Below are 11,112 nucleotides of genomic sequence, written 5' to 3' on the forward strand. Positions count from 1 at the left end.
CTCGAGCAGCATCCCCATCCCCAAGTCAGAACACCATCCCCAACGACGATGACGACATGGAGCGCACAGCGTCAGCGGCACTGTCGACGAGACAATCGAACGAACACAGCGAGCAAGAGAGAGAGAGAAAGAGAGAAGGAGGAAGACGAAGAGACGCGGAAGTGAAAAAACCGGCCGGAAAATGGTCTCATAAATCTCGGGAAAATCGCTGGAAAAGTGTGCGATTGATGGGGGGCGAATAGAAAAAAAAAACGAAAGACTTCAACGCCAATGGGGCGCGCGCGCGCGCGGGTAGGCGATGTTCAAGCAACGAACCTTCTTTTATTTTTTTTGTTTAGGTTTCGCGGGAGGGTTTCGATCTATTTGGGCTGCGCTCAACGCAACAAAAACCTTTTTACACCACCACCACCACCCCCTCGGGTGAGCATCCTCCAACCCTTCCTCTCGAGCTCGGCCCCCCCGGTTCTCGGCTCCGAAAAACCCGCTAATGAGTTACTGCTGGTGGTTTGTTCAGGGGCGGGTGAGAAGAAGAAGATGGGATGAGCAGCACAGAGGAGAGGAGGGGGGGGGGGCGGTATGCTAACTTTCCAGACGGAGTAGACGCGGGGGGGATCTGTTATCAGGTCTACAAAATTAGCATCCTCTCCCCTTTCCCCCCCAAAAAACCACATACGACTTTGAGGAGAATAAGGGTTGCTGTGGAGAGGATGGACGGTATGTCACACCCTCACGGTGGATTGATCGTGGGTTTGGGCGACCGGAACGAGACGAGATCCACAGATCATAAAATCACGGTCATGAAGACACACGCACGAAGCGGAAGCTCCACAGATTCGACGACACCGATTTCCGGTTTCCGATCCTTGTGTGTGTGTGTGTGTGTGTGTGGCATGCGCGACAGAGTGAAGATGCTACCCCGAGTTCAATACTAATACCGTACACGGTGCCGTGCCGCAGCCGCACGGTGCCGAAAGCGAAAGAGAAAGTCAACGAGCGCGCCATCTCGGGTCGGTTGGTCGGTCGGCCGGAGGTGGTTGGGCTACTTTTACGTGGTTTTGTGCCCGGCCGTACGGCTGTTGTCCCCTATTTAGTGGTAGACCACCACCATACACTACCTAAACCCCCCCCCCCCCCCTCCCCCGCTCTCTCACCAATCGCAAAGGGGGTGGTGCGCCAAAACAGACGAAAGAGAAAAGCGAAAAAAAAAACCGAACCGCGCCAGAGAAACGGAACCGAAAAAGGGGGGGTGCCGATGACAACGTGCCGAGTGGTATCACGTGCACGTTAGTGGTGATGGTGGTGGTGTTGGAAATGGATGCTACTATGGGTTCCACAGTTTCGCTTTTCATTCCCCACGTACCAGGCCACACGCATGCTATCGCTTCGCTATGGTATATGGCCTCTATCGGTGGGGTCATGTTGACATCCGGTTACATATTGGTGTGTGTGTGTGTCCTGTAGCGGCGTGCAGTCTTGGTGTACGGCCGGTCGGTTAAGGAACGGAATCCGGAACAAAGCCAAAACAGACCCCGACGACGATTCGCTGGTGGGGGTGGGAGGGGTGCAGTATCTAGCTCTCACCATCCCATAACGGTTTACCCACGGTAATGGTTGCATTCTGGCCAAAAACCGAATCTAAAGAGGATGAAGCCAACGTGTCTAAGAGCAATGTTTTGTTTTTTGCGGGTAGACACTGGTATAAAAGGACTAATCGCGTGCAAGGATTTGTTTTAGCAAATTTTTAAAATTGGATTTAAAAAAATCACACACACATACACACACACACACACATGCACCCTCCTATAGGAACAGAGACGACTTTCAGCGCGGAAGATGATGAGCTCGTCTGCTCGTGTGACCGCATTGCACCGCATCAGCACCAGTCTAGACAGAGATGAAAGAAAGAGACAGGGAGAGAGAAAGACACGGGGGCAGGTGGGGGCTGTCGAGCTGGTGTGATTTCATAATTCCGAGCGAAGGAAACGCGGGTACGATGGGAAACCGATGGAAGTCGCGAGTGAATTACCCACCAATAACATGCAACGAGGAACTGGTTCGCGGTCGCGCAGTTAATTATATACTAACGAGACGGGCGGGGCGGGCACGACCCTTTTTTTTTTTTGGTGAGGTAAGGCGCTCGTGCAGCAGCCTACAACTCGTGATCGCAACAACACTGCCGCCCCGGCGTGCGGCTGAAAGAGAAAGAGACGGCTTCTCATACCATGATGAGAAGATACCAGCAGCAGTCCTGGATAATTCGCCAACGTGGACGACGATCATCTGTGTACTGCCGGTAGATGATTTATATCGGATCCAGATTTATTTAAAAATAAAAAAAAAAACATAAAATGGAATTGTTCTATAAAAGATACAACAACCGCCGCTAATTAGTTGCAGCACGACTACCCCAGCAGCCGAATTCGGATTAAAGTTCATACTGAATAGGATGGCGAGGGGGAGGGAGGGGGGGGGGGGGGGCTGTGGTGTTTCACTTTGATGAAAACATCGTTCCAGCTGGCCAGCAACAGCTGTTAGGCACCGTTGGTACTCCATTACTCTACGGCACTCTATGCCGGGCTAAACAGCAGCTTACTTCGGTCCGGTATCTCTTCGCGATGGTTCAGAAAGCCGGCCTGCAGATGGATGGCACCAAGCAAGGCATAGTCGGTCGGTTGGGCCGTTTCCCTCTTCGATAGCTTAATGCCGATGTCGACGATCCGAACACCCGAGGGATCGTGCAGCAACTCCGAGGAGAGATAGTAATACCTAGTCGAAAAGGATGCAAGAAAGCACACAAGGAGACGGAAAGAGAGAAAAAAAAGCGAGCGTTGTTGAAATGGGTGCGAAAGAACGGAAATCGGAAGTTCGCACGCGGTCAGAGTTTGCGTACGTACCGGATCTCCCAGCCGTTGATGGTGTCGGCGAGCGGAAGCTGGGGCTGCGCGCCCAGCTTGAGCAGCTGCAGTGTCTGCTCCGTCCGCAGTGGTATGGCACGCATCTCGTTCGATCGCCGGGCCACGTGGCAGTCGGACCCGGCACAGACGATCCGCAGGCAGTCGGCCCGTTCCGCACAGTGCGCCTTCAGTATGAGCGCCAGATCTACGTCGGTCGGGTTGTTGCGTCGGAGCGCGTAGCTGACGATCAGATCGGTGGTACAGGCGAAATCACACGCAAACAGTCGCTTGTCCTGCTCGTCGTTGCGTAGCTTGAGGCACGAACCACCGTCGAGCGCACCGTCGAAGTGATGCGTCCAGTGCGATAGCGCATCGGTGCGCGTCTCAAACTCGATCGGTGGTGTGTAGGGGATGGTTGGCTGGAAGCTCTGTTTCGCCAGGTTGAACCAGCACTGATTGGATTGGGTTTTGCCGAGCCGGTTGTAGAACTTGCCGGAACCGAGACAGAACGAGCTGTACAGGGGCAGCTCGGTCGGGCCTCGCACGTACAGATGGCGCCAGAGCAGGTTCCAGAACCGATCATTCGTCTGCAGAAAACGCACGTTCCGGACATCCGGTTCGAGCCGCTCTCGCTCGGCGTACGATTCTTGTGACTCGAACGTCCAGCCGGGCGCGAACAGGGCAACGGAGAACGGTGCATTGATTACCTCCTCTAGCGTCGCGTCTGTGTTCATCTTCGCTTTCTTGCTGCGCCCAAACACGTCGATGCCGAAGTACACCTGCAGGCGCCGCTCGGGATAGTTGTCGCGAATGAAGGCATCGGTTCGCTCCATATGCTTCCGCGACCAGGCGTAGTTAAGAAAGATGCCGTCGCAGGCCGCGAAGAATTGCTGGTTCGCGGCGTTCACCTCGTTCTGCCAGGCCAGCTGGCCATCCTTGGTAATCGCGTCGTACCAGATCACCATACTGTCCGGTATCTCCTGGTGGCACCGCTCCGTCAGCAACCGCACAAAGTCACACAGCCGCTGCACCTTGGACGTCTCCAACGGGCACTCGACGTTGAGCAGCCAACCATGGAACTGGCAAGCGCGAGCTACCTGCACCAGGGCCTCGACCACACGGAACATGAACTCATCCGACTGGACCAGATCCTTCAGCAGTTGCGCGTTGCCCGGTTCCACGATTACCGTGCCGATCACCTTGACGCCATTCTTGTGCGCACAGTTCAGCCACTGCAGCGTGGGTATCGTGACAAAGTTGTGGCTGAAGTAGCAAAATACATCGATCGCTGCCCAGTTGTAGAAGCGATAGTCAACCCACTGGTCCTCGCCCTGCACTCCGTTGATGTACTTGTCGTTGAGGTAGTTACCCTTGAAGTCGTGGCACAGCAGAACCTGCGGTCGCGACTCGTTCGGTACCGTAGGGATCGGTCCCGGTTCGAAGTTGAGTACCTGGTAGTGCTCACCGAGGTTACGCGAGCGCGATCGCGGTGCTATCGGTTCGACCAAGTTCTTCCAGAACACCGGTAGCTTCTCGAAGTCGAGCAGTTCCTGCAGGGTCCGTATCGGTTGGCAAACCGGTGCCTCCACGCTCATCCTGCACGCGACTCCTATGGGTGCTGCGTGGATACTACGCGATACACAAGCCAGCGACTGCCTCACAACCTCAGCTCAGCATGCAACCCAGCCCAGCGCATAGATAGTGTCTGTCTGAGAGCGGTAATGTGGCCCAGTTTGTATTCGAATGCGATAGCTGCTGACTGGGGGGTGGAGCTTATCGACAGATGGACCCACGTTCCGTTTTATTTTATCGCTCGGACCAGCTGTTCAGAGGCATCCGTCACGCTTCCTCGTCAACACAAGCGGATACAGGGGGGGTTTGAGCCTGCACGATAGTAAAATGTGGAATGTTAGAACGGAGAAACCGGCATGAGATGATAAGTGGAAGATAGATTTGTGTGATGGTTCCCATCCCGCATGCAACGCAAATCTAGTGCACTGAGTTGGACAGGCCTGTTGCTTGGCCTTGCATGTAGTTTTGCCTTTTTTCTGACAGGCTGTTGGGATACAGACCGCAAAAACAGACGTGACTAAGCAGAAGCCTGATACCCCAGAAACCCGGGCCCCGTTGTACTCGGGCAACGCAGATGCAATGAGCTGTGGTCAAAACAATTCCACGTGACCGCTATCAGCTGGGCAGCGGAAGGCTTGATGCATTCTTTCCCTTCTCAACAGTGGCTGAGTTCTAGTACGGCTGGTGAATAAACGATAAGGAAGCTCATGAATGGGTTCAGTTATTTTTGTTGTCAAGTTGCCTGCAGTTGCAGAGCGAGTTGAAGAAAAATCGAAGAGACAAACCCTCTGGTAGCCATGTGTACTGAAGCGAACGTATTGGCAGCGGTTGTATTAAATATTTTTCCCCTAACAACACCTGCTGCTGAAGATTCATTGCACGGGCACGCCGCTTCCGTGTTGGGAAATTCAAAATGCAGCACCCCACCTTATGCCAACGCGGCCAACTCAATAGAGGAATAGACGACCAACACTAACGTTGAACCAAACTGTACAGCACAAAGCGAGAAAATGCATTAAGTGAGTTTAAAACCGAAATGTTTACCTCCAGAACAACAACAAACAATAGTTTGAATCGAAAAGATATCCACAAAGCTTTGAACGAATAACGACCCGTGGCAGTACTTTGTTGTCAAATCAGACGATCCGTAAACCTCGCGTAAATTACCCGATAGCGGTGGCGTTTCTTGAACCCGAGGACTATCAACAAAGCCAGTCGAAGCTGTGCTCATTGTTTTCAAGCTTCCCTGTCATATTGACAGATGACCTAAGCAGTTTTACAACGCGTGTGACTGTGTGCTACGACGTTTTTCACAAAGGTTTTTTACACGACTGCCGGTTGTTTCACAAAATTATTTATGTTTTTCGAGTGTCGTGGAAGTGCAAAATGATTTTTTTAAACAGAAAAGTAAACGTGTAAATGGGAAAATCTACAAAACCACTGGAAGCACGGTTTCCTGTCTGTGTGGCAGCCGGGAAATATGCATTCCCATCCTGACCCTCCGTGAACAGCAGGCAGTTGAATGATCACCAAGAACCGGCGTACATTCTTTCGGATTGTAACGGAACCGCTGGTTCGTGTTCGAATGTTTGCCAGTAAGGCGCAATCATCTCTGCGCAAACGCGCGAGCTTCCGGTTCTTGTCAGGCCGTCTCCCGGATCGCCTGGTAATGGTGCTTACGATGGTGTTGGCACCAGGCGCCGAAGAATCACGCCCGAGTTCCCGGTCAGCAGCAGCACGATGGATACCCTTCCGAGTATTCGTAATGCCATCAACGATCCCAACCAGTGCCGGCTCTGCATGCGTGTCTGCGAGGACAGTTTCCTGGAGCACATCTTTTCCGATGAGGAGTACAGCATCGCGCACCAGATATTCGAATGTACCTCGATACGGGTTCGTATGATTGCCCAGACCTATCAGTAGAAGTTCTATCACCCAGAAGTCAACAGGCTAAGCATGCCGTGCCTCTTCCGTCCGTAGGTCACGAAGCAGGATAACCTGACGAAGATCTGTAAAAATTGTGCCTCGTTGCTTTTCCTCACCACCGAGTTTCGGAATGCGTGCTTCAAGACAAACCGGCTGCTGATGGAGGACTTCGTTATCATGGAACTTGGCGATTGGGCTTCGGACGCTAACCGGCTGCTGCTGCGCGAATGTGAAAGCTTCATCGTGCGCCACCGAGAGCAGGTGGACTACGTGTACGCCAGTATCGTGACCGATAGCGATCCGTGTCTGGACGGTTCGCTCGAGCTGGGCACCGAGCTGTTTCGTGCAGAACGGAACTCGCCAGCACAGCGTGATTGTGGTGACGAGCCGGTTCGTCGTCTGGAAGCGGTGGCGCCGCTAGTGCCCGAGGAACCCGACCCGGAAATACTGATGGAGATTTCTAAATTCCTGGAAGAGCAAGCACCGGACCCGGAGCCAGCGAATTGCCATGGGCACGGTCACACTGAGACACGGTGCATCCTCTGCCGAAGCCTGAGCGAGCAAGGTAGTACGCTGACGCAAAGGCAGCTCGATACGCTTCGACTGCACAAGCTGACCGTCCCGAGTGTGGATTTTGCCGAGTGCTTTGTTTGCGAGCATTGCTGTCTGTTGCTGGATATCATGGAGAGCTTTCGGAAGATGTTTGTGGTCGCGCAAAGCACGGCACGGCACGGAGATGTGGACGTTCACGTGAAACCGTCCTTAGAAGGCTTACCGGCGCATGCAAAGGCACTGCTGCAAGTGATGAAACAGAAGCAAGAGGCTTACACGAGACACGAAAGCGTGGTCGAGCAGACGGTAACCGAAAGCGACAGGCCAGCCGATTCGTTGTCGCCGATCGAGAAGCGAAAATCTAAGCGCTCAAGCGAGCCCTGTAAGCGGGCAAAGGTTACGTGCCACATCTGTGGTAAGCAGTATGACAGCTGGCGGCTACAGACGCATCTCAACGAGCATGATAGTAAGTAGCTAGCTGGCCTGCGACCATATAGTCTTGGTTTAGTTATGGTTTAACGCATGATATCCCACTCCCTTTCTTGTTAGATGTTCGGCCGTACGTGTGTGACCAGGCGGGATGCACCAGCGCCTTCACCGGGCTTGTCTTTCTCAACCGGCACAAGAAGCTATGGCACACGGACTACTACTACGCGGTGTGTGGCGTATGTGGAAAACAGTGTAAAACACAAGGCATCTACCAGACGCACCTGTCATATCACGAAGAACCCAAACTGCCCTGTACCATCTGTGGTAAGCTGATGCGGAATAAGTAAGTCTCCGGAATGCCTTTTGTAGTTTGTTCGCATGATGCTAACGTGGTTATTTGCTTGGCTTTCTTCACTCCGTCTACAGGCGTGCCATCTGGAAACACATGAAAACGCACAGTAACGATCGGAAGCACGTGTGCACGGTTTGCAACAAGCGGTTCACGATCGCGTACACGCTGCGCGTGCACATGCGCATCCATACCAACGAGAAACCGTACCCGTGCGGTCAGTGCGACAAGCGATTTCAGTACAAGTGTCTGCTAAAATCGCACCACCGAAAGCACCACGAGGAGGCGCTGCGCATGGAATAGTGGTGATGATGATGACCGAGAAGAAAAGAAAACCATCTATAGTTTTGCATCTCGGGACTCCGAACCATCTACACGCAGTGAGGAATAAGGATGAAACTCCTGGAATTTATGTTCTATCCCACATATATGGTGGTTTACATGTGTATTGGCTCTGAAACATCTGAGTATTGGTGCCCTAGAAGAGACTAGTAGAGGTTGCGTTGAAAGAAAACCAGCTGAGATCGGTGTCCGTTACAGGCTGCCGATGTCGTTGAAGCGCTTCAACTTCTCGGGGAAGTTGTCCTTGAACAGAACCGGATCAGCCCGAAACTCTACCGTTCGCAGCGGCATCGTACCGTAGATGGCAGCGAATCGGTTGATGCAGGCTGACCGCTCGGTCATATGGTTCAGGTCGGCGGACAGCATCTCGTTGTTGGTGCACTCCGGGCACTTGAACTTCTTGCGCGGTGCCACCTTAATCGGCGGCTTACTGGTGATGTTGCTGACGAGGAAGTTCATGGCGATGTCCTCGCAGTTCATGTGTTCATCTACCCACTCCTTGATGTTTCCGGGCATCGCGTTCGTGTACAGATAGCTCCAGTACTTATGGTGGAAGGCGGCCCCGGTCAGCACCATCGAAATTTGGTTCGTCCACTCGGACTCGTATCGCCACCGACCGGTCTGGTTGTCCCAGACGTGCGTCCGGCTGGGGAAACCGACGATCCGGTCCGGGTACTCGCGCCACACCTCATATCCGAAGTCTAGCTCGTCCGCCGTCAGCATCACGATATCGTCATCGATCGTCAGTATCGCCTCGGTTTCAATCTCCTCGTACGGGTAAAACCGATTCGACAGCTTGTTCGCCGCGGTCTGGATGATCTTGAGCGGTTTACCGATCTTCGGAAAGAGCGACGGGTGCGGTGGCGCCTTCCGCTGGTTGTTCCACACGACCAGTATCTTCTGCAGCGACGGCACTGTGGCCAGCTTCTGGATCAGTATGTACAGGCTCTCTATGCGATCGTACGTGAGGATGACGGCGGTGAAACCCTGGGCCTTCGGGGCAATCAGCGGCAAAAAGAGCGGATTCTGCGTGGCTCCCACCTGTTCCGGCATCACGTTCCAGTGCCGGTAAGTTTGACTGAGGTGTGGAAAGACGCGATCGTTCAGCTGATCGAGTGCGGTCAGTACAATACGCTCCAGTGACACGAAGTAGCGCTCGTACACGTAGCGTACATGGGCCTGCAGCTCGCGTATCCGTTGGTCCGAGACACGCTTCAGCAGCGCCAGTACCGAGTGCAGCTGGCTTTCATACACACGCACCGACAACAGTTCCCAGTCGAGGATGTTGCTGAACGGCAGCACGAGATTATCGGCCACGATCACCGGTATGCAGCCGGTTGCCATCGCTTCGAGCAGGACCGGCTGAGCGAGCCGAACACCCCGAGCGATCAGACAGAACACTCCCGATTCGAGCACCGCCGGATACTCGTACTCATTGCCCTGCGGAAAGCTACACCGGATGTCCTTCTGGTGGTTGGTGTCGAGCAGCCGGGACGAATCGCCACCGAGGCTCATACCATCGAGCGATTCCGCGTCCGCCTTAGTCGTCGCGCTTGGGCAACGTTGGAGCAGCAGCAGCTCGGTCGGATAATCGTACGAGAGTTCCTGCAGAATGCGGTACTGACGTGGAAAGATATTCGTCTGGGACGACACGAGCAGCACGGTACGCTCCCTGCTGCTGCTCCGATCCGGCTGGTAGTGCTCGAGAGCCGCACTGTACATCGGTATGGGCAGATCGAAATCGGGCCGATACGTCCAGCTATCGAAGCCAGCCCCGAGTATCATGGCACGATCGGTATTCACGTTTAGCACCGTGCTATAATCCGGTTTGCTACCGGCGATGAAGTTAAACAACAAATGGTTCTCGCCATTCTCCCAGCTGCAAGAAAAGTGGTTGGATACCAAAAAGGAACGATAAGCGCGAGGCCCCCGAATCGTTGAGGCACACGTGAGGCAACACTTACTATGGCAACGAGGCAAGCGCTTTGCCGACGAGATTCGTGTCGATGCGGTTCTGGTTGAGAGTGTCAATCGTCGGTAGGAAGAGACAGGCCTCGTTCGGGTTCGACGTGTAGTAGGGACTGCCAACGACGGTCTTGACGATGTGATAGAATTCACGGGACAACTGATAAGCCGGCTGCTTGCTGTCCGCGTCGACGTATTCCTTCAGCGGGTACACGTAGATGAGGATGCGTTCCTGCTCCCCGTCCGTGCCCACTGGGGACCGTTGCCCGCACCGGTACACATTGAAGCAGTCCCAGTACGAGCAGTTTCGGTTGCGTGCCCGTGCCAGCTCTGCATCCTTGTCCAGTACCATCTGCGGGATGTCGGTCAGCTCGAGGGACAGCTGCTCGGTTGTGGCATTCTGGTGCGCGCCCTGGCCATACCAGAGGGCAAGCAAGCCGAGCACTAGCAGCAGAATTACCACGTACCGATTCACGTCCAGCTTCGGTACGGTGGTCGCTTTAATAGCACTGTACTTGATTGGTAAAGTCATCACTAGCAGTATTCTTCCGAATACACACAGCTTCACATCATGTCGTAATCTTGTTCGCAAAGTTTATCCTACTCGAAGGCTAGCCATAGCAAACATCGTCAGAGACGCGCGCGGAATCTTAAACAGAAACATACACAAACACACATACAAAATCAACTGATACAGCATTCCCCTTCGAGTTCAACAGTCGAGCAAAAGGGTAAAATTCGACCAAACAGAGCGGTAACATTCGAGTTAGAAAAGCGGAACGCGAAGGGTATAGCTGGTTAAGGCCCCGACAAACCGGATGCGATATATTAGATACACTGGTAAAAGAGTAGCAACTAACTGGCTGGGTACTACTAGTGAACCATTTAATATGACTCATTTCTAGGACAAATTCTGTTCGTGACCAGGGAATCACACTAGACACTTGTTATTAGGTATCCGTTCTCTTGCGCAACGCCGCCTTACCACATCGGCCTTTTTTGTCCATAATGTTCTATGTTCCAAAGCTAATGCTCCCAAGTTGCTTTCTTTGTTCAAATTTACGGCTAATGAACGGACCAGAG

General features: G+C 53.4%; 3 protein-coding genes across 5 annotated transcripts; 1 reads left to right on the forward strand and 2 right to left on the reverse strand.

Annotated features, from left to right (window-relative positions):
- Nucleotides 1-2,264: 2,264 nt before the first annotated feature.
- On the reverse strand, nt 2,265-5,655 carry LOC125957209 (cytosolic endo-beta-N-acetylglucosaminidase). 3 transcript variants are annotated; one of them, XM_049689767.1, is made up of 4 exons: nt 5,252-5,315; nt 4,967-5,147; nt 2,895-4,778; nt 2,265-2,766 (listed from the first exon to the last, which is right to left on the reverse strand). In XM_049689767.1, the coding sequence occupies exons 3-4, from the start codon at nt 4,487-4,489 to the stop codon at nt 2,568-2,570; spliced, it is 1,794 nt and encodes a 597-aa protein (XP_049545724.1). In that variant the 5' UTR covers nt 4,490-4,778; nt 4,967-5,147; nt 5,252-5,315; the 3' UTR covers nt 2,265-2,567. The 3 variants fall into 3 exon arrangements, with proteins under 3 accessions (XP_049545724.1, XP_049545705.1, XP_049545715.1); XM_049689748.1 differs by lacking the exons at nt 4,967-5,147; nt 5,252-5,315 and adding an exon at nt 5,511-5,655; XM_049689758.1 differs by having other exon boundaries at nt 4,967-5,309.
- A 194-nt stretch (nt 5,656-5,849) lies between these two features.
- LOC125957239 (zinc finger protein 184-like) lies at nt 5,850-8,027 on the forward strand. Its single transcript, XM_049689804.1, has 4 exons — nt 5,850-6,359; nt 6,447-7,410; nt 7,494-7,716; nt 7,800-8,027. The coding sequence occupies exons 1-4, from the start codon at nt 6,207-6,209 to the stop codon at nt 8,023-8,025; spliced, it is 1,566 nt and encodes a 521-aa protein (XP_049545761.1). The 5' UTR covers nt 5,850-6,206; the 3' UTR covers nt 8,026-8,027.
- Nucleotides 8,028-8,116: 89 nt separating this feature from the next.
- On the reverse strand, nt 8,117-10,668 carry LOC125957139 (exostosin-2). Its single transcript, XM_049689628.1, has 2 exons — nt 10,029-10,668; nt 8,117-9,943 (listed from the first exon to the last, which is right to left on the reverse strand). Exons 1-2 carry the CDS (start codon nt 10,559-10,561, stop codon nt 8,257-8,259), a joined length of 2,220 nt encoding a protein of 739 aa, XP_049545585.1. The 5' UTR covers nt 10,562-10,668; the 3' UTR covers nt 8,117-8,256.
- Between the last annotated feature and the right edge of the window lie 444 nt (nt 10,669-11,112).

Source organism: Anopheles darlingi, chromosome X (genome assembly GCF_943734745.1).
Source record: "Anopheles darlingi chromosome X, idAnoDarlMG_H_01, whole genome shotgun sequence".
Classification (NCBI taxonomy): domain Eukaryota; kingdom Metazoa; phylum Arthropoda; class Insecta; order Diptera; family Culicidae; genus Anopheles; species Anopheles darlingi.